Below are 23148 nucleotides of genomic sequence, written 5' to 3'. Positions count from 1 at the left end.
ACAGACATGTCTGAGGTTCCCGCTTCATTTAAACGCAAATAACAATCTTCCCAGGCAAGTTTCGTTTCTCAACGCCGCCACAAAATACCCTCATAAAAAATCATACCAAACATGCCCTAAATCTCAACCAAAAATGAGTTTCGACTCGTCTCGCTCTGCAAACTCTGGCTCCAAATCGAAGAGAAGCTTCAATTCAATCTCTTCAAACCCTTCAACTAACACTAACAATGGCAACAACAACAACCCCAATAAGAAGAAAAAGACCACCCAGAAAACCCTAGGCGTGGCTTGGGGCTCCAATTCTCGCTCTTCCTCTCTTTCCTCCTTCCGCAATTCGCCTTTCTCCGATTTTGGCAGGTCCTCTCTCTCTCTCTCTCTCCCTCCATAGTATGCTCGATGCTTTTCTTGATGGTTTTGTGAAGCAGGTCCCCTCTCTCTCTCTCTCACTCTCTCTCCATAGTATGCTCGATGCTTTTCTTGATGGTTTTGTGAAACAGTATAATCACACGAGTGAGATAACTGAGTAGGACTTGTTTATATTGCAACACCCCCACGGCATTGTTGGATAATTACAAGTAGTTCAAATGAATAAATTTCTCTCTTTTTTGGTTTTAAAAAGTTGAATGCTGGTATTTTGATGCGTTATCCCAATGGTTTTCAACAAATTTGGTTGAATTTGCACAACAAATAGTTTATAAGAGGATAGTATAAATTATTTTCTCATTATTTATTTTAACATATATTGGCAGTTTGCTTGCAAACATTTAATAATTAGGCTCCGTTTGTTTAGATGTATTTACCAAAAAAAAAAAAAAATATTGTAAATTGATTTTACGAAGAGAAAATGTTTTTGTTTTTATTTTTTAGCGTTTGGTTGGCACTTAGAAATAAAAATATTTTATTGCCTGCAAGAGAAATTTTGATTCAATTTGTCTATGGTTGGCAATGGTTTTTTTTGGCTAAACTAGCCAATAAAGACAAAATAGGTTAATTTAGTTCGTTTGGGAACAGGCTTAGTAACTTTTTTGGCTATTTGGCTAAAATATGAGCTAAAAAAGATTAGTATGTTTGGGATGACTTTTTGATTTTTTACGAAAAGATGTGCAAAAAGTAGAGAGAAAAAAGAATCTTTGACTTTTTGGTATGGGTTGTTGGTTTTTTGATTTTTTTTAGTGACTTTTTGACTTTTTAGCTAAAAAAGTCACTTGCCAAACGAGGCCTCAGACAAAATGTCACATTAAAACTATAAACATTTCACTTTTTATCTAATAACTATCAAATCAACTACAAAAAAAGAAAAAGAAAAGAAGAAAGCCAATCAACTATCAACACAACTTTTTTAGCTAGGCTTAAGCTAGTTTGGCATGTTTAAAAAAAGTCAAAAAGTCACTATCCTATTTAAGTCACATCATCTTATTTAAGTCACATCATGTTATTTAAGTCATATCACTTCAAACCTAACTCATATTTCATAAAAAGTAAAAAAGTACACTTATTTAGATCATCCCAAACAATCACAAAAGTCAAAAAATCAATTAAAATAGTCAACTTCCTAAATGAGCCCAAAGTGTCATTTATGATTTTTAGTGAGTTGAGATATTTGAAAATACTAAATGTGTTAAAAATGTAGTGAGTAGAGTTTTCATAAAAATTGACTTACCAAATTTTTAAGGGTAAGTCATTTTTGAGAAAATGATGTAAAAATATTTTTCTTAAAAAATGTGACTTGCTTTTTGTTCAACCAAACAACGGAAAATGAGTAAAATATTTTTGACAAAAACATCTTACCTCAAAACAAACGGAGCCTTAGTGATAATGTAATGAGTGAAAGAAAAAGGAGGAAAAGAATGAGAAAAATTCTGAGATTGTGAATGTATGTTGATGGTTTGCAACATTTTGTTTCAGTTACATGGCAGTGAAGAATCAGAAATTACAGGAACAGTTTGATGCTGAAGCTTCGAGTTCTTCTAACAGCGGTTCAACTAGTGGGAAACCTATTTTTCAAGGGGTTTCTATTTTCGTTGATGGATTTACGGTTCCCCCTAGTCAGGTTTTGATGAACTTTGATAATTTGTGTTGAATGCCAGTAGGGTTGCCAAGAAATTGGAATAAAATCAAAGGAAAACCAAATTTGTATGCACGTTGGCACACATTGATTTCATTAGTAGTATGTGTGTATGCATATTTATTGTACTGTTTCCTTACTGAAACCTTAACAGGAACTGCGAAGTTACATGCTAAGGCATGGAGGACGCTTGGAGAATTATTTTTCTAGGCATCGTGTTACTCATGTCATCTGCAGTAACCTTCCTGACAGTAAAATTAAGAACCTGAGGTTTGCATTGCATGATCAAGTTTGACATCCAATGCTGATAATAAGCATTTCTTTAACTCCTATAATTTGTATCGCTGGTGTTTTTACGTTAGGTCTTTTAGTGGTGGGCTCCCAGTAGTGAAACCCGCTTGGGTGTTGGATTCTGTTGCTGCTAATAAACTTTTAAGTTGTAAGCTTTCTTTCTTTTCTTTTTCTCTTTTTTATTTATTAACTTGATTTATTGGTTCTAGATCTGAGCAGCTTTTGAATTTTCATTACTTTCTAATTGCTACTTTTGGTTCTAAATAACAAGAAGGAAAAGGAAAGGAAGTTGATTGGCAATGGTAAAGAAGGGAAGCCCTTTTAACAGTTCTGTATTCATTTCCTTGTAAATTTGTAATCAGTTTCCAACTGCTTTGTTAGTTTTTCTATACATGGATTTCCTTGAAGCACGAGCTAGGTATATTGGAATGACCTTTCCAAAAGCAAAGGTATATTGAAATGCCGAGGAATAAAGTAGCAATGGTCTAAATGTATTGAGAAATCTATCTAATGAAGATAGTTAGATGAGGTTGTTATAAAACTGTTTCTTCTTGTGTTGCTTTGATTCCTTGTAATGTTCAGTAGTTTGAGTATATAGGTGGCCATGTTTTGAAACTTTGCACTTTATGATGCTTCATATCTATGGATTAATTGATTTCATTCTTGTTTTAATGTGTTCTTTGCAGGGGTACCTTACCAACTTGACCAGATTGCTAGTGAAGCTCATAACCAACCAAAGCTATTGGCCTTTTTTGCTCTGAAAGACAGTCCAGTCTCAAATGATACTGTGACTTGTGTGAATGGTCAAATAAAACCTGAAACTGAGCATCCGTCATTGGAAGGTGGCACAATTAAGGAGGCTCATTTATCTGGTGGATCCATGGAACACTCAAGGCCATGTAGTGGAGAATGGGATGATGGTGTGCATGGGAATAGTACAGGAACAGTAATTGAGGAGCCAACATGTAATGATGGAAAATATAGTGAAGGGAAAACTGTTGAACCAATTATACATAAGAGCAGTGCTGGAATTGAAGATCAAGCTAGCCCCTCTCGGCCTTCTGCTTCAGTTAGCAGCCACAATACTAAAAGATCAATAAGTTCAGCAGTTGTTGGGCCTTCCAAGCCGCAGCATTCTACTCTTGTCGACCCCAATTTTGTGGAAAATTATTTCAAGGTAAAGAGAAATGATTATTTTTGTGCATCCTCTTTATGGCCAAATTGGATAATCATGTCTCTGACTCTGGCGAATCAGCTGCTATGGACTCAGAAATGGCATATTTGTCTGATTCTTTCATGAATCAGGCTTAATTCATATGTAATGTAGCACACCACATGTATTCTCACTGTCAAGTTGCTTAAGTTTTCAAGAGTTGTAACATTTTGCTATGATTGTGGAGTTCTATAATTTTCAAATAATTTAGTTCTTTGTGAATTTTTTTAAATACTTACGTAAAATATTAAATTAGTTTGGATTTTCAGTAATTTTAATTATGCTTGGAATCATTTCCAGAATGCAGAATGTTGTGGATCATCATTTAGCGTTTCATGATTGACACTCCTGGATTTTCATCTATTGCATTGAGATTGAGCTACTTTCCTCATCCTGACTGGCAAATTCTCTATTGGATGTTATCTGTCATGTTTTCTGTATTTGGATTCACTTCCATTGTCCAGGACTTTAATTAATAGCAATTCTTCTGGACTCTTTGTTACACTAAATCAGAGGCTGATGCTCTCTAAATTTCCTGAAATGAAAATGCAATGTCACATGCTTTCTGATTTGCTATGTAATATTTTGGCCATGATTATGTTATTAGATCACTAAACTTACTTTTGTGGGGGTTGTATATCTTACTAAGCTCTGGTTTTTTCAGAGCTCTAGGCTACACTTCATAGGTACCTGGAGAAGTCGGTATCGTAAGCGTTTTCCTAGCTTTAAGTACACAGTTCCTGATGTTAAGGTTTCTTCTTTGAGGACTTCTGTTATCCATGTGGACATGGTAATCCCTACATTCAGGCTAATAATTGCTTATGATTTTCTGTCTCTTTTTTCTGTTTATCCTCACTAATTCATCTACTATGGTGTTTAATTTGGAGTACTATCATCATTGACATCATAATATGAGATTTAGGGTAAATTACCACGCCCAAGGTTTGGAGAAGATACAACAAGTCCCATTGTTGTGGCATAATTACGTTGAACTCCCTTAAAGTTTTAATTCACGTAACACTTAGCCCCCATTTTCATAATAATTCGTTAGTCATATGGATGAAAAAATGATGATGTCATATATTTTTACACTGAAATTTATATTTTCCTTGTTTATCATTGTGATTTCACACTATTTGCATTAGTTTTCAATTGCTTTAACCTTCCTAGAAGGGAAGTCCTTGTAATTATGCTAAAACTGTGAGGCTACTTGTATTTTCTCTATACTGCAGGGGAGGTCAGTGAATTTTACCCTAAGATTTAATGTCTCCTGTAGCATGTATGCGGGTTTCCCCCCATTTGGGGGCATCTCTTTCCCTCAAGTATCGAGTAACAACACATTTGCAACATGTTGTTTCTAGGACTCTTTTTTTGTTTCAGTGGTCATAAGGAACCATCCGGAATTAAGGGATAAGCCTGTAGCTGTGTGCCATTCTGACAATCCACGAGGAACTGCTGAAATTTCGTCTGCAAACTACCCTGCTCGAGATTATGGTTGTTTTGTGCTTAGTAACGTATATTTCAATCAGCAGCCCTATTTACGTTGGGGTTTCTCTTTTTGTGTTTAATGATAGTTTGTGTTTTATCAGGAGTACGGGCTGGAATATTTGTTAGAAACGCCAAGGCTCTTTGTCCTCACCTTGTCATTCTTCCTTATGACTTTGAAGCTTATGAGCAGGTAAACAACCAATTTCACTGTTTAGACTACTTGTATTGGGACACAACTGATGCTCTTTTTCTTCCATTTCTTTTATACCATGTTATTCCATCATGTGGGTTTCCTTGGAGTTATATGGTCTCTTGGACAAATTGCAGGTGGCTGATCAGTTTTACAATATCCTGCATAAACATTGCAGCAAAGTGCAGGTCTGCTAGTGGAAATGCATGATTTCCAATGACATCAAATTTCCAGCTGTCTACTTTTAAATTTGCATCTTTGATTGAAAGCAGGCTGTAAGCTGTGACGAAGCATTTTTAGATGTCACGGAATCAGAAGTGGAAGATTCTCAGTTATTAGCTTCAGTAATTAGAAAAGAGATATTTGAAGCTACAGGATGCACCGCAAGTGCTGGAATTGCTGGGAATTTGCTAATGGCTCGCCTTGCCACGAGAGCTGCTAAACCAGATGGTCAATTCTACATCCCTCCTGAGAAGGTATGTTATAAACAATTGTTCATTATCTTGTTTTATTGTATTTGGCAGCTTCTGTTGATTTGGAATAAAGAGGGAACAAGTGGGTGGGTTTTATAATCTCTACTGTGCATAAAGTGTTGCTATGTTGCTCTGTTTTTGGTGGTTGTTGTAGCAGAGACGGAATAAGCTCAACATATGGTGGTAAAAAGAGTGTGTGTTAGGGTTTGTGAATTAAAATAAAGAATAAAGAACGAGGGGTGCTATGGGCTTTTTGAAAAAAAGTATAGGGATAATATTGGTCATTAAAAGTTGTCACTAAAGTGAGTTTTGGGCTTCCTGAGAAGTCAATCTAAAAAACGAGCCTTACTTCTTTGAAATGCGTTGTCAAGGTGTTGGGCTTCCAACAAAGTATGTTTCCAAATACTCACCAAACTATTTGAAAAATCTTAAAAGTGCTTCTACAGTTGGGAAGCCCGTTCCAAAGCCCTACTAAACAACCACTTTATTCTGTTTCTTACAAATTTTGTAACTTAGAAGAATTGTGCGCCTTGTAATTTGGTTGTGTTGATCATTTTGTATACTATGCCAAAGGTTAGGTGTGTATCCAATCTTTCCTTTCCCAAACACACATTGATGTGTACTAATTGGGTGTTGTTTTAGTAATTTAATGTAGCATTGTCTTATTCCAGTTATTTTATTGACAGTTGTTGGTAGGGTTTGTGAGGGAATAATTAAACTCTTGCTTTGCTGTCACCTTGTTAAATTCTGTTTTAAAATATTTGATCATTTGATTTTGTTTCCCCTATTATGTGTATTTTCTTCATATTATATAATCAAGAATAATTCAATCGACTTATATGACCCATACTTTCCTATAACAAAGTCAATGCCTTTCTTGATGATGAGACACTTCATATATATGTCTTTGTTAGTGAGCATCACTCCTGAAATTAAGGAAGTTTTTGGTGACTCTTATTAATTCAACTTTATTGATTGCCAGTGGATTGGGTATTTCAGGTGGATGATTACTTGCATGAACTTCCAATTAAGGCACTTCCAGGAATTGGGCATGTCTTAGAGGAGAAGTTGAAAGTGAGACACATTCAGACATGTGGCCAGTTGCGCATGATCTCCAAGGTTTTCTAATGTTCTATTTTTGACATGATTATTTTTCTCTTATTTGATGAAGTTTCCTCTGACACTTAAAAATTGATTTGCAATATTTGCTTTCGTCACATTAACCGTCCTAGTACAAATGCGTCTATTACTTTAAGAAACTTGGGTTTGGTTTTGATCTGGATACTCTTGTTTTGTGTTCTCTAGTATTTCTATGTGGTTTTTCTATTAAATAGAGTTAAATTTTGGAGAATTATTATTTGTTTGTGAGATTTTATGTAGCCCTTGCCTATGTTACATGGACTCTTGCCTATGTTACATGGACTCTTATAATGCATTAAGTACCCATAGACATTTAACAGTTGATGCTTGGATAAGGGACCAACATGTGTAGTTGGCCATTCACCAAAGAAGCATATTAGCAATTCGAGTTTGACATATAAATATGCATAAAACTCCATATTATGCATGAAATGTTACATGGCACCTTGTAAACGCCGTTTTCCCATATATACAAATATATATATTAAGAAGTATGAATAATTTGTTGTGTCCCTGTGTCTTGGACATGAGAAGTAGATGAATCCGACACTTAGACTGACACCCACACCCAATAACCGTTCCAAAGTCCATGCTACATAGGCCCTTGCAAGAGCAATTCTTTTTTCCTTTCACCCTTATTCTCTTTCTTCTTCTCTATGGGAATAACCCAAGTACTTGGTTGGGTTATTGTTTACGTCCCTCATAAAGTGTACTTTTTGAGCCCCAAAACTTTGGTGGAAATGGAAGGGTCTGACCTAGCTTACATTGCATATTAAGGATATATGTGCTAGCAGGCCCAACGACATCGGGCCTAATTTGGCCATCTCAAGACTGGCCCCAAAGGAACTTTCAAGGCCTAGGCGCACCCACTTAGCTCGCACATATGGACTGTTAAGTGAATTTGGGGCTTTAATAAATTCTTAATTAGTTGAATTTGAGCTGTTAAAATGTGGCAAACCTCATCCAAGCCATTCAGATTATGCATTCCCCAAAGCCACAACATATTGTCCTAAATTTGATCCCAAAATCTATATTTCAAACTACAATTATTACACCACATTGTCCAGAAGTTCAAATTACACGAGCATAAGACATTAGTTCGAATGATCATCTTATCCAAAAGTTCAAGTAACACAACCATGAAATCATAAGAAAAAAACTAATCATAGCCTGAAGAACATGCCTATGCTACGAAATCAAAACTTGTCTCCCTTCAACAATCTTACAAGTTCACAATAATCCCTACAGAGAATGTAAAAATTGATGTATTATTGATTGATTTATTGAATGTTACAATGATTCCTATATATAGAAGAGTAGGTAGTAGTAGGTGGAAGATGGAGTAGGTAAAGTGGAGGTGGTAGTGGTGTAGTGGGTTAGGTTTAGTGGAGTAGGTGAAGTGGAGGTGATAGTGGTGTAGTGGGTTAGGTTTAGTGGAGTAGGTGAGGTGATAGTGGTGTAGTGGGTGGATTTTAACAGCCCCCCGCAAACTCAAGGGGGATAGGAACTAACCAACTTGAGTTTGGAGAGAGTAACAAAACAAGAAAATACATAAAAATAAAAGAGGATAAGAGACACTGTATGGTCGTGTCAGACCATTGGTGAAGACACTGGATGGTGGTGTCATAACGTTGTAGAGGACACTGTATGGGGGTGTCATAACCATGTAGAGGACACTGTATGGTGGTGTCAGTTTACGGAGTCTTGCTGGACCCTTGTAGAAACTAACCGGAATCAATGTCGGGACAGTTTACAGAGTCTTGTCGGACCCATGAAGGAGCTAACCGGAATCAATGTCGGGACAGTTTACAGAGTCTTGTCGGACCCATAAAGGAGCTAACCGGAATCAATGTCGGGACAGTTTACAGAGTCTTGTCGGACCCATAAAGGAGCTAACCGGAATCAATGTCGGGACAGTTTACAGAGTCTTGTCGGACCCTTAAAAAGTTGCACCCTCAAAAGGTGTGCCCAATCTTTCAAAAAGGCGTGCCATCAAAAAGCGTGCCCAATCCATAAAAAGGCGTGCCATCAAAAGGCGTGCCAGATATGATGGCGAGGCACGTGAGGGCCGGCTGGCGTGCCCGTTTGTCGTCTGGCGTCAAGTGGCGCGCGATACGCGTGGCTGCCTCTTCGTCAGGGTCTTTATAAACTGAGGCGGAGGCTGTGCTTGAGGCAGAAGCGAAGACAAAAAACCTGGGAAAAAATTTCTGAAAAACTCTTCATTTTCTGAGAGAGATATTCGTTTTCTGAGAGATTGCCTCTAAGAGCTGCAAATCTTGAAACACTCTGTAACCAACCCTTCCGAACATTATCAGTCTGAAATTGCTATTTCGCTGAAACACTCAGCAACCCAAAAAACATGGCCTCTTCTTCCCGTTCAGCTACCCAGAATAGGGCCCCTTCATCCCGTGGTCTACTCACTCTCTTTCCCGACCTCAATGAGTCAACAAGAGAGAGAACTGGTGCGGTGGCCAGTGAACCTCAACCAAACACCTCTGTGTTTGCTCCGTTGAACTTTCCGATGCGGTCGGTGGAGCAAAAAATGGCGGTGCAAACTGATATTGAGGCCAATCAGTATACTCTGAAGTCATGTGTGGAAACCATGACTGCGGTCACAAACTTGTCGCACCGGCTGCAGAGCAGGACAAATGAGGTGCAACAGTTAAACTCCCAGCTGGCTCTGCTCCAACGCATGTATAAGGATGCGCGAGCAGAGATAAGTGTGCTAAAGGCAGAAAATAAGGAGCTGAAGCGGAAGGCCACCGTGATGTTCCGATTTGGAGGGCCGCCATATGCTGCAGTGGAGGAGCAGGGAGTAGTGATCGTGCCCAGTGGAGTGGGAAACACGGAGGCAGCACCGGCAAGGACTGCCCAGGACGGTGGCAAGAAGAAAAGACCGGCGGAATAGGCGAAGAAGTGAGGTCGGTGGGTGGCCGTCTGCAGAAAAGAAAACAAATCTTTTGGTGTTGTGTTTTGGTTTTTTGTTGTTGTTTTTTTTTTTTTTTTTTGTGTGTGTAAAATTGTGATCGGGGTTGATCCCTAAGATGAATAAATTATGGTTTGGTGTGCAAAGCTATATGGTATGAATGGAATTTGAAAAAGATTAAAAATAATGTGAAAGAAAAACAAAGAAAGAAATAATAAAAATATATTTGAAATCAAAATGAAAGATGGGGAAATAAGGAAAGTGGTTTGGAGAAAATAAATAAAAATAATGGATTTTGAAATCAAACGGAGGAGAGAGAGGGGACAAGCCCATGTGAGGGAAAGAGGGGTTTAAAGAAAGTGAGGGAGTGAGTTGATTAAAAAAAAAAAGGATTGTGGGTTTGAAAGTGGAAAGATGAGAGAGAGAGAGTGAATTTGTTTGCTTTAACAAGATGACAAACTTGGGCACAAGTCTCTGTGGCAGCATTGCATTTTTCTGCCTCCCTCTGATACTGGGAAGCTACCCTTCTTGCTTCTGCAAAGGTAATGTTCATATGGTGAGCATGCTCTTCATTCACTGTCTCCTGCAGTTTCATCTCCTCTGTCAACAGATCCACAAACTGCTTTTCCGTCTCCTCTTTGAGATCTGGGTCATCTCCTCCACAGTCTGTAACAGAAAGATTTGCCAAGCCAGGAGCAATCTTGAGAAGGGAGAGAGGAGGAGGACAATCACAAAGGCAAGGAGTGCAAGAACCAGTACAGGTTTGGACATTGAAGCCCCAGTAGTATGCTGTGAATGGTGCTTTTGTACAGTCAGCTTTCACTGGCCCGCCTCTTGTGGCCCAGTCATCAGCATTCCAGAGGCTAGAGTAGATCTTCATGGGTTGGTTTTTAGGGAAAGGGACACCAATTGATTCACCATTCTTGAATACCCTTATGGGAGTGTTATCCACCAAGAAAATGATTTGCTGGGAGGTCCAGACAATGGAGTAGGTGTGAAAATTTCTGGTAGGGTCAAACCAGAGATAGAACTGTTGCTCTCTATTTCCTTTCCCTTGAGTGAACACATTAGTATGAACAATGTAAGGGTCACCACTAAGGTTTCCCAAAAACTCAAAGTCAATCTCATCATGTGTTGGCCCTTGAGAAGACAAGTAGTAGGCAGTAACAGTGCCAGCAGAGTTGCCTGCAACAAGGTTGAGCTGCATATCAATTCTCCCAAACAGATACTCTTTCTTTGAGATAAATCCAGAGCCAGAGGTCTTGTCTAGAGACAGAGACAGAAGCTGACCTCCACTGAATATCTTTGCCCTTTGATCACCCCATGGTATGTCAAAGTCTTGGTAGAAGTTTCCACCATAGCTAACCATCAAAGAGCTCATCACTATTAGACTACCCAACAAGAGTTTAAATGGAAGGGCCATTTTAGAAGGTAAGAGAGATTTTTGAATTGAGTAAAGGTGGTTGGAGAGGAGGTATGTGTTGGAGGTTTCAATTGGTTGAGGTCTGGCGGGCGGTTACGGCAAAGTTGCCGCCCGCCAGAAGGCGAAGAGCACCAAGAGCTTAACTTATAGCTCTGATACCATGTAAAAATTGATGTATTATTGATTGATTTATTGAATGTTACAATGATTCCTATATATAGAAGAGTAGGTAGTAGTAGGTGGAAGATGGAGTAGGTAAAGTGGAGGTGGTAGTGGTGTAGTGGGTTAGGTTTAGTGGAGTAGGTGAAGTGGAGGTGATAGTGGTGTAGTGGGTTAGGTTTAGTGGAGTAGGTGAGGTGATAGTGGTGTAGTGGGTGGATTTTAACAGAGAACATAAGAAGAAACATGTGTTAACAATAATAGAGAAGGAATATGTGCATCAGGAGCGTTGTGTATTCGTATAATACTTATTAATGTGAAGGAAATATCTTATAGGGCTGTTATAAAACATGCTATGATGTATGGTATGGAGTGTTGGCCGATTAAGAAAAAACATTTACAAAAAATGAGTAGTTGAAATGAGAGAGTTGAGATGGCTTATCCTTGAAGCACATGTTAGCATGATTGGTCTGATATATCATATAACTCATCTATCTATCTTAATCTTCTTCTGTTTGCAGTTCAACCTAAGTTGAAGGATCTAGTGGACAAAACTACATGATAATGGCTTTATCATTTTCTTGCTCATGTGACGCTTTTTCAAAGTTTGAAACTCAATCTGTTGATGTATGGGAAAGTGATTTGTGGCTAATTAGTTCCAGTCAATTTTTGAATGGTGTTTTGATTTGAGATTGAGTAGAATGCAGTGATGGATGTATCCTCCTGTTTAGTCTGACGTGCAGTTATCATTGTGAAGTATGTGCATAACTGATGTGATTTTTGTGACTGATGACTCTGTCCCAACTTCTTAGAGTAAAGATAGTGTATATGGGTGTGATAGTTAATGCTTTATGTACTTGTTATAACAAGCGTTCTCTACTGTTGCATGACCTTGGTTTTCATTGATATACATTTACATATCTGTGGGCATGGATAAGATCTAGTGTTTGCAATTACTCAGGATGCATCATAACTTTTGAAATTCCCTTATAAGCTATATGCTTGAAACTGTATTACAATCAACTATGTTCCTTGCAATACCTGCTTGACAATGCTGGCTATCTATGTATTAGGAACTGTAATGAAATGCATAAACGGTTTTATAATTCATTTGAGGATGCAATGATATTGGAAGTTTTTTACATGGAGTCTTGGCCTATTCAGGAATCTCTTCAAAAGGACTTTGGGATTAGAACTGGTGATATGCTGTGGAAATATAGTAGAGGGATTGATGATCGGCTGGTTGGAATGGTCCAGGTTTGGCAAACAATGTAGATTTTATTTAGATAGAAAAGCTCATTTCAAAATTTAACAACAATTGCATGCCCTTTATGTATCTAAGATTGCAAGTTCGATGCTGCATATCTTCTTTTATTTTTTTTATGGTATCCATGTATTCATGCAGAAGATTGATCTATCTATTGAGTGACCATGTCGGTTCTCTTACACCTTCTTGTTAATTGTTTTTGCCGCACACCCCCCCCCCCCCCCCCCCCCCCCCCCCCAACCAATTGTTAACAGTCCTTAAAGGACTTTTGTTTGATTGTAGTTTGTGTAACATGATATTCAATTTATCAATCAGTCCTTACTGATATTTGTTTGAAGTGTAAATTATGTGATTAAAGAAAAAAATGTGAACTGGAATGGTAAAGTTTTGCTTGTGGGTTTGTTAGTCCTTGTAATGGGCATTAACGGCAAAGTACAGAGCCTGTTTGTTGCTTAGTGTCTTACCTTTTACACAGTTGGTTCCCAGCCAAGATAAAAGAGCAGGTTGCTGTATGTAGATGGACAAAGTGAAACTTCAGTCATGTTTTACGAATTCTTAAGAATTGTCTTTTAAAAAGCAGACCAGAGAAGGCAGACCAGTGTAGATGAATCCATGTAGTAAGGACCGATGAATCATAGACATGGAAATAGGACATGGATACAATACAAGACGGACAAGCCGATATGGAAAAGTTAAAAAAAAATAGGACACTGACACGGTTTGGACACACCACAAATAATTATATCTTGATATTATATTATCTAAGGAATATATTGTATTATATAGTTATATATGTGCATAATTTATACAAAATTAAATGATTATTTTATACTAAGTAAATCTTGTATCTAATTCTCCTACATGAATTTTTCTAAAAATTAGACAAAAGATAGTAAACATATATAATTTGCAACAATTTCCTCATCCTGCTAAGCCATCTACTAATACATTTACGTTACCGTTCTCATTTAATTTTATATGAAACTTTTATAGGATTATTCTTAATAATTGTACATTTTTTTAAAGGTATAAGATATTCATGTCAATTCTTGAGCTTTGAAAATTATGTGTTAGCAAATGTCCAAGAAGTGTTTTTCTTATGTTTGTTTTTTAGTGATAGACATGGCCAAGAAGTGATTGACACGTTGTAAAATGAGTGTTGGACACGTGTCCAAAATTAAGATTTTTATTTTTAATTATGGACATGGAAAAAGGAGTATTGAACACATATCCGAGAGTGTCGGTGTCCGACATGGATATGTCACATTCTTAGAAGTGTCTGTGCTTCGTAGGTTAGGACTAAGGCTTCGTTTGGAAACATGCTATTTTAGTAATTTTTTGGCTTTTTGGCTAAAATATGAAGTAAAAAAAACTAATATGTTTGGCATGACTTATTGGCTTTTTACGAAAAGCTGTGCAAAAAGTAGAGAGAAAATAAAATCTTTGACTTTTTGGTATAGGTTATAGACTTTTTGGTTTTTTTAGTAATTTTTTGGCTTTTAGGCTAAAACTGTAACATGCCAAATGAGGCCTAAGGCTTGTCAAGTTGATTGTAGTTTAGTTACACATAATTTAATTTGGATGGCTAGTGAGTATGACATTGTTGTAATACACCAAATTCCTAGTGAGGTTGGAATTATTAGCAAGCCAAAGTTCTCTGGTAAATTTAAAGATATTGATATTAATTGTAACAGTCGGTGAAAATTGTTCTTGTTGGAGGCAAATTTTTTAGATAGGTGTCACTGAGATAATCATATAGCATATTTTTTTTTTTTGTATCCAATGCCAATTTTAATACTTTCAGACGTATAAATACATTCAGATGTATTTTTGCGACATCAATCTGCAATTAATGGCTGCTGATGTGCAACACATCATAATTTTATATCTGTGGATGGTAAGGAAATGCTGCAGTCCAGAGTCTAACAGCTTGAGCAGTTTCCCTTCTTTAGATTAAACTGCATCATCGCTAAGTTGGTATGTGTTAATATCTAAAACATGTTCCATTATTGGCTTACATTTGCTTCTTTTTGTCTACAGGAAAGCAAGTCTGTAGGTGCTGAAGTAAATTGGGGTGTGAGGTTCAACGATTTGAAAGATGTTGGTATTTTGAATTCACTATAAAAACATTGACATTCTCCTCCCTGATTGTACTGAGTGAAAGTGTTGATATCTTGTTATTCCAGTGTCAGCATTTTCTCACGAACCTTTGCAAGGAGGTCTCATTGCGTTTGCAGGGATGTACGGTGCAAGGGCGCTGTTTTACCCTTAAGGTTCTGTCCATCTGACTATTGCATTAAGTATTGTCAATGTCATTATTAATTAAATAATATGCTATTCTATTGAGCCTTCCTCATAATTAGATTATGTAAAAACAGTATTCAAGGGCTCTTCTATTCCCTACAAGTTCCCGTCAACAGGATATCACAATGGTTAGGATACGTGATATTTGTCCAACCCCAATATACCCAAATTGGACATTGGGATATGTGAATTTTGAACAATGGATGAAGAATATGCCTCTCACATGGATAGGGAACCCACTCAGTCACTCATAATTTCACGTATATTCCTAATATTAACATCTTTCATTGCAGTATCATTCAGAATGCAATTTATTCAAATGTACAGGAGATGCTCACACACTGGTCCCCAACTTTTGGGTACATATCCTTGTATCCTAAGGTTTAGGGTTTAGGAATTCTGACACCTAGACAGTAGGCACGCACAAGCACCCTATATCCATACCTGGCCTGAGTCCATGCAACACACACTGTGAAAGTTGCTTAATTTTTGTCTTGTGCAAGAATGAAAAGTACTCTCATCAATGCGATATGTGATGTAGATAAAGAAGAGAAGAAATGACGCTGAGCCAGTGAAGTATATGGGTTGTGGAGACTGTGAGAACCTAAGCCACTCTATAACGGTAATGATGCATGTGTATGATAATTACATCACTTCTTAGAAGTTTTTGGACTTAGCGTTCTAGGTTCTAAGCTTATTTGGTAAAATTCAGGTTCCCATGGCTACTGATGATGTAGAGCTAATCCAAAGGATAACCACACAGCTCTTTGGTTCTTTTCATATAGGTAAGTCAGCTTTGACTAAGTGACCTTCCTCTTCCACAGTACTATGAAAAGCATCCATTTTATTTTGCATAGCTATTCTGTTAGATTGCATCTACTTTGCTTATATGGCCGCCTCCCCTTAATGCTTCCTTTATGTTTCTAACATTGTTTCTTAATAGTTCGCCAAGATGTATTTTTTGATAGATCAATCTAATTAATACAAGTTATAGAAGAAATTTATGGTGTGCATCCTTAAAAAGGCAATGTAAAAAGTTATGATTTTTTGTGGTGCGTACTAGGCCACTTTGTAATAAAAATTACAAATGACAAATTTATGATTTGCACTCTTAAAGTGAAAGTTACGGATCATTATAGTTATGTTATGACTGTTGTGGTTATATTATGAACAATGTGAAGTAAATGTTACAAATCATTTGTGGTGAGAATTGCTATGAATAATTTTGGTAAAAAAGGTTATGACTTATTGTGGTGTTTGTTATAGAATTCTGTAAATGGAATTAGGCAGACAACAATTGTCTCACTTACTGAATTATTTAGTTTCTGCTACCTCAACACAAGAACTCTCATTGATTGATGATACCACCATGGTGTACCCAATATAAAATCATGTATCATCATTATACCCATTATTTCACTTCCATTTGATAACATGAAAACCCTAGGCTGGCATGTCTGCTTATTGGAACCCACCCTAGTGCCTTCATTTTGTTCCCCCCAGTGATCCAATCCTGGGTCCGGCCCCTGATTGTGATATAATGTTTCACTCCCATTCTTTTGGGGATATCACACTTTTGTTTCCTTTCCTACAGTCATTGATATAGTTTTGTCCAAAAAAATGGCTTGCTAAAAATTAGTCTGCTACAAATAATCTGATGTCACCTTTTGTCCATTTTTGTACAGATGTCAAGGATATTCGGGGCGTGGGCTTACAAGTTTCTAAGCTTGAGAGTGTAGATCCTGCCAAGCAAGGTTTTTTCCCCGCTTTTATTTTTCCATAACAGTCTGGTCTTACCAGTAGATTCATTGACTGCATCATGCTGGCCATTATTTTATATGGTAGTCTATCTCTAGACTAGATCTTTCTGTATAGAATATTCTGCAACCTCTGTTTAATCTTTCAATTTATCTGAAGTCCAACTGTTCATTGACTTATGGCTTGAAGGGCATGAAAGGAACTCTATTCGTTCTTGGCTCGCCTCTGCCTCTTCAAGTACCAAAGAACATTCTAAAATCGGTTTTCCAGCCAAAGAGAGTGCTAGTAGAGGTATTCCGAATTTCCATTTTCTGCAAGCAGATACTTATTAGTAATAGATCTAATGTAGTCTTGTATTGCTAAGGCTGTTCTCTTTTCTGGATTATACCAATTTTTTTTGGCACTTTCAGATTAGCTCTTTTGGCACTGTCATGCTAAAAGTTAGTCATAGTATCTAATGTCGAGCTTAATTCACGGAACAAGTTGTATTGTGTAACTGGCTATGTTTCAATTTTGTTCATTTGTCAATTTAAAATTTTGTGAATGTGATGGTGAACAAGAATGGAGAATGGCCACAAGTGTTTTTTATGCTTATGTACATACTGATAAAGGTTGCTGAATATATAGGAATAAAAATGCCATTTTCTTTTTTTTGGGTGGATATCCAAGTAAGGACAGTCCTTTCTTCACTCCAATTATTGAAGAAAATGGGCATATCATCCTAAGAATTTGGATTTTTGTTTTTTGAGTTACTTTATCCTGTTTTCTCACAAGTAGTTCATCAGCAGCATACATCATGATGTGTCAAGAGCTAAGAAGCATGGACACGTGACACAACACAGACACGCGGATACGTAAATTTTCAAAAATGCAAGACATGACACAATGGGGGCACGTGCAAAAAATATAATTTTATATATTTATTAAATGTCATATTTTTAAATGTTTAATATGTATTTTATGTTAAATATTTAATTTTATCAAATTTATCAACTTTAAGTATGTTATTTTAGTAAAAAATTAAATGTTTAATTTTTTTGATAAAAATAGTCCTAAGCATGTCCCTACATGTCTGTAGCGTGTTTCAAGTGTCCTAGCGTGTCTGACTCTTTCCAGTGTGTCCGACACTTGTCTAGAGCGTGTCCGGCGCATGTTTGTGTCCAACATGTGTCAAACACTCGTACGTGACCTCCGGAGAGGTGTCCGTGCTTCATAGGTCAAGACTCGAGATAGAATTTGATAACAAAGGCAACTCATCTGAGAATTTTCTTGGTAGCTTATTGGTATAGTGGACAATAATTAATTATGAAATATGCTGATTACATTATATTTTGTTTTGTGGTGGTGAATCTTACTGAGGTAGTAGGACATGGTTGATATCGTACATGTGTGTTCTGTTTATGAACTTCCATTGATGACTTGTTTTAGCTTGCTAAAGTTTTAACTTCAAAATTTGATGAGGTTTAGCTATGTTTTGCAAGGAGATAACGGAACCAATCCTAGGTTTAAGTCTATTTTTTAAAAAGAAAACTCCTAAGTGCATGTGCTCCTTTTAATTCATTTGCTTGAAGCTGCCAAAATTTTACATGGCACTTTTGACATCTACTCCTAAGTTAACTTTAGGTAGAAGAGTGTTGCGTTTATAATTGGAGAAGTTAGATAGTTTTTTATTTTTTATATTATTTGTATGTGTCATTGTTGAATTGGTTTTAGATCAACCAAAGTAGCATTTCTCTCCTTACTGTTTCATGTTACAGACACTAAGAAACAAAGCATTGATGTAAATCCAGGTCAGATGTGCACCGTTTCACCTTCAATTCAAATTGGGACTAATCCATCAAATGCTGAAGCTCCCATAAACCAGGATTTAGCTCTACCACCTTTAGGTGATCTTGATTTGGGAGTTATAGAAGGTCTTCCTCCAGATCTGTTTTCAGAAATTAATGATATGTATGATGGGAAGTTGATTAATTTGATTTCAAAAAAGAAAGGCAAAAATGTGGATGCCAGCAATTCTCTGTGCACTATGCATCAGGAGAGAGTACAAGGTAACCTTTTCTGACCTGCTTATTCAAGAGCAGCTTTTTCTCTTTGTACCAGTACCTAATAGACATGTTGATTTTGTCAATTTAGTTGCAATAAATGAGGGTAAGGGACCCTTTTGGCTGGATCCAGCTTGTGTAAATGAAAGCCCTGTGGAGGATAAGGTATCATTCTCATTTGCTTAAATAGCTTGCTTGAACAATAGGTTTCTGTCTTCTCTCTTCCTTCAGATTATTAGATTTTCCAAATTCCACCTGTGGCTTTGATCAAAATCAGATGAAAGAATATATTACACGACACTTTTCAATATACACCAGTCTTCGATTAATTATGATTTCTGATAATAATGTTAGTTCATGTATGTGGGCCTTTATCTGAATTAATTAACAAGTTACATTTCATGAGGGTGCAGGCTGTATAGTTTGTAAGAAATCTGTTTAATTTGCACATTAATGCAGAAAAAGTTAGGAAGAAGCCTTTAATTTGGTTGGTCATTATCTTGTTGTGTTTATATTGATTAGTACTGGTGTTTATATTAGGAAGAGAATTGTCCAGTTGAGAACAATCAGGGAGAGCCTGCTTCTGAGGGACCCTCAAATTCGGTCTTTTTCACTTCAGTTCCTAATAAAATTGATTTAATGCCTTCATCTCTAAGTCAAGTAGATATCTCAGTGTTACAACAACTGCCTGAGGAATTAAGAGTTGACATACTTGAGGTGCTTCCTGCACATAGGAGGCCAGAATGCACATCAGATGCTGCTTTGGGTCCTACATCCAAATCCGAAGAATCACCATGTCTGAAATGTCCTGAGAATCGGCTTGGGTCAATGAATTCTGTTTCAAGGAATGAACTTTGGGTTGGAAATCCACCAGAGTGGGTTGAGAAGTTCAAAGATAGCAATTGCTCGATCTTGAAATTTCTTGCGGACATGTATTACAGATCAGGTTCGAGGGGTCGTCTGTCTTCTATTTTGCAATGCACTCTTTCAGAATCTGAACTTCATAGTGATGCAAGTAATGATGGATGGGATGATGCTATTGGTTGCTTGTGCGATCTTCTCAAGCAGTATATTAAGCTACAAATAGAAACAGATATTGAAGAGATCTATGTTTGCTTTCGTCTTCTTAGAAGGTATTGTGCAAATTTAAATGGGACAACCATGAATGATGAAAATCTGCTGATGTCTTTTTTTTTGGTTGCATGTGTAGTTTGTAAAACATAAAATATCCTTGAAGAAAAGGACATACTTCAATAGATAGACTTTCTGAAAAATGTTTGTTTCGACATTGCTACTCTCACATCACTTCATTGATAACTTTCCTTAGGTGCTTAGTAGTATTTAATAAGTGCCTAATTTGTGTTGGACAGAATCAATGCACTAACAAAAATTTGCTTCCTTGCCCATGAATTTTCTAGTTGGCTGTCTTATCGGACTAGGACAAATTTCATTTATATCCAATATATTTCAATCTTGTTTGCTTCAAATTAAAACTAATTTTCCATGTGTAAGGATTTATGCAAATAAATTTATTTTAGTCCAAACAATCCTTCTTCCTATATGGACAGAGCACTTTACTCACATCACTGACTTTTCACTCTTTAGTCTGATAATATGTTGAATTTTTTGACCTTTAAGTACCTTTCGTTTCCTGGATTGTTTCCATTGACTAGCTTGCTATGGATGTCATTCCATGCTTACCATTCTTTGAGCATCTTTCTTTGTCTAGCTAAGCTGTTCATTGAAATTTAGACATGTTCCTGCAGGTTTACTACAAAGTCAAAATTTTTCTTTCAAGTTTACAATGTCGTCCTTCCTCACCTTCAGGTTAGTGCAGCTACTTCTGTTGTTATTATTTTTATGTCAAGTGTCTCAGAGAATATGGTATGCGGTCTGCTAGCTTTGCCTGTTTGGCATATTGTCCCCCGGAAAGGAGGTCTCCACCTTGTTTTACTTGTTTGTATAACTAGAGTAGACCACGATTCCTCAATTGTTCATGCTCAGAAATGTGTGTCCAATGTCATCATAGTTATTTCATGTGTATGCCAGCTAGTCTGTTTGGCACTTGCATGGAATTAGGCCCTCTACAACAGATATCAGCTTGAAATATTTCCTCTTTATTGATGCCATTGTCTTGGGTCACGGATATGGCGGTTGTACTTGAAAAAGTAGGACTCCACCTTGAGAAAGTTGTCATCATATCCTTAGCATTAACAAATATTTTTTCTATATTTTTTTGGGATTTTTTAATGTAATGGTCTAACGAGCTTGAAATAGAATTCAAACTTGACCTTGGCTTGTTTAGTAAGTAAACAAGTCAAACCAGACTCATCTGATATCATTTGGCCAAGCTTGAACATATTAGGCTGAGGTTGACACCTGCTCTAAGAGAGCTCACACACTGAATCCTACCAACTGAGCTCAAACATCCCACTATTTGACTTGCCTCTGCTTGTTCGCAACCTTACAAAAGATCTCCCAAAAATTTGGACAAAGTTCTGCAAAAAAGTAATCCCTCTCTAATAACTAAGATATTAATAGAATATAATATATTTTTGAAAATGTCCTGTAGAGGAGACGCCAACGGCTTGGCTCACATTTCTTCAATAAAGTAATTGTGTTGTCAGCATATAGAAATGAGAAATTGTTGTGCAATGGCATCTGTAGCTTCAGATTGAAAACTATCCACATACCCTACTGGCTTGTCGTCAGCATACATAAATGGGAAATTGTTATGTGATGGCATCTGTAGCTTCAGATTCAAAACTACATGCACACCCTTCTGGCCTACTCTGCTCTTGTGTCTGTCTTATGGATCATCACCAGGATCAGAATGAGAAGGAAAAAGAAAAGGGTGAAGGGTGTCCTGTCTTTCTAAGACACCTCATGCTACTATGTGGATCTAATTCACCAGAATGGTGGGTTCCGCATAGGATATGCAAGTTTCACTACACTTCACCTAATCCTGTAGCATATCTTCTGCATGATGTGAAGTAAAAAAACCACAACATTTGATTATCATTCTTTGCATACAGCATACATGTGTCCTTTTTACGTGATCAATCCAATAAAGGCTGTCTGAACACTTATTGAAACCACCAATCTTGTAACAATGCTGCCTAAGGTGCACTCTCTGAGGAACACCTGACACTGATGGAAAAATGATATTTTCTTCCAATATGATCCAGGGCATCATCCTCGTATCTTCACCTCTGTCACCATGCCCTCTTCTGTGATGTTTTCTTGATATTTAAGATTTTTTGTTGCCATTGGAACAAGATAAATATGTATGTATGTATTCTTGTAAGCAGTCTAAAAACTGTCTTGTAGGCAGTTAGGCACATCTTTAGCGGTCGAAGACAATTGTTTTGGATTTATTTATTTATTTATTTATTAAAGTTGTGTGTATACGTTATTTATGTTACATGCTCTACATACTTTATTGTTTTAACCTGAGAATTTTGTTTCAAGTAATGTTCTTATGTCATAGCTCTTATTTTGTAGGCATCTGTTGGTGAAAACTATGGAGGAAGCTTGCATATTTCAGATGGGAGTGAATAGTGTTTCTAACATGGGTGGAGCTATGCATGAAGTAGTGAGTTCAATTGAACCCACTGAACTTTGATTTTTTGTTTAGAATTATGTAGTGTTATATAAAATTTTTGAGCGGTTCATAAATTGACACCATTAAAACTGTTTAAAATATATATATTTATCAGCAAAAAAAAAAAACAAATGTTTAAAAAAATAATTAATTCTATGTTTATCTTAATTTTGTATTATTTTTTGTTTGGCACGAGATAAGAACTCTTAAGACAATTCAATGTAATTATGAGTGGAGTTTATTGTAATTTTTTTTTTTCAAATCCTAGTGTAATTAACTTTATTATTATTGTTATTATCATTATTATAATTTGGGTAAATTACACTCACTTCCATTAAGGTTTAAGAAAAATACAGACACTTCTAACATAATTATATTGACATTTCTTTCTGTAAGGTTAAAGTGATTAAAATTAATGCCGATGGTCGGTAGATACTGAAATAAATAAAAATAAATAAACATTTTAGTAAAGAAGAGATTATATTATTTTTTCTATTTTAAATGATTAATGAATTAATAATGCAAAATTGGTCTAATTGTTATGTGAATTAAAATTTTAACGAAGACTAATGTAATTATGTTAAAAGGTAAATTTTAATATACACTCTTTTGAAAATGGTGTATTATATGTATTTCTAGTTATAGTATTTTCTTTTTTAGTTACAAATTATGAATTTTTTAGTTATGTTTTATGTTGTGTTTAGTTATGATGTAAAAATATAAAATTATATCTCTTTCTTTTTATAATGTATATAATATATACTTTTTGAAGGGTGTGCACCACCATAATATTTTCTATGTTACA

General features: G+C 36.4%; 1 protein-coding gene and 1 pseudogene across 5 annotated transcripts; one reads left to right on the top strand and one right to left on the bottom strand.

The window, feature by feature from the left end:
- Positions 1-22605, top strand: REV1 (DNA-directed DNA polymerase). Of its 5 annotated transcripts, none has more exons than XM_028240157.2 (23): positions 1-357; positions 1906-2050; positions 2220-2335; positions 2428-2504; positions 3043-3533; positions 4234-4359; positions 4931-5063; positions 5159-5247; positions 5385-5435; positions 5520-5723; positions 6720-6839; positions 12533-12625; positions 14676-14735; positions 14822-14908; positions 15481-15561; positions 15652-15724; positions 16625-16693; positions 16887-16988; positions 18488-18745; positions 18831-18904; positions 19280-19872; positions 20506-20566; positions 22244-22605. In XM_028240157.2, exons 1-23 carry the CDS (start codon positions 134-136, stop codon positions 22298-22300), a joined length of 3384 nt encoding a protein of 1127 aa, XP_028095958.2. In that variant the 5' UTR covers positions 1-133; the 3' UTR covers positions 22301-22605. The 5 variants fall into 5 exon arrangements, with proteins under 5 accessions (XP_028095958.2, XP_028095959.2, XP_082756022.1 ...); XM_028240159.2 differs by having other exon boundaries at positions 57-425; XM_028240158.2 differs by lacking the exon at positions 16887-16988.
- LOC145804782 (xyloglucan endotransglucosylase protein 1 pseudogene) lies at positions 10148-11260 on the bottom strand (annotated as a pseudogene).
- Positions 22606-23148: the final 543 nt, after the last annotated feature.

The sequence above is a fragment of the Camellia sinensis genome, chromosome 12 (assembly GCF_055761805.1).
Source record: "Camellia sinensis isolate YWXY chromosome 12, ASM5576180v1, whole genome shotgun sequence".
Classification (NCBI taxonomy): domain Eukaryota; kingdom Viridiplantae; phylum Streptophyta; class Magnoliopsida; order Ericales; family Theaceae; genus Camellia; species Camellia sinensis.
Note: the sequence above shows the minus strand (reverse complement) of the source record. Positions and strands in the feature narration are given on the sequence as shown.

Bases quoted from the DNA above. Each gene is read 5' to 3' on its own strand.
- REV1 (XM_028240157.2), top strand. From the start codon at position 134: ATGAGTTTCGACTCGTCTCGCTCTGCAAACTCTGGCTCCAAATCGAAG. The intron at 3,534-4,233 runs GTAAAGAGAAAT...TGGTTTTTTCAG, and splicing joins TTGTGGAAAATTATTTCAAG to AGCTCTAGGCTACACTTCAT. The intron at 5,724-6,719 runs GTATGTTATAAA...TGGGTATTTCAG, and splicing joins TCTACATCCCTCCTGAGAAG to GTGGATGATTACTTGCATGA.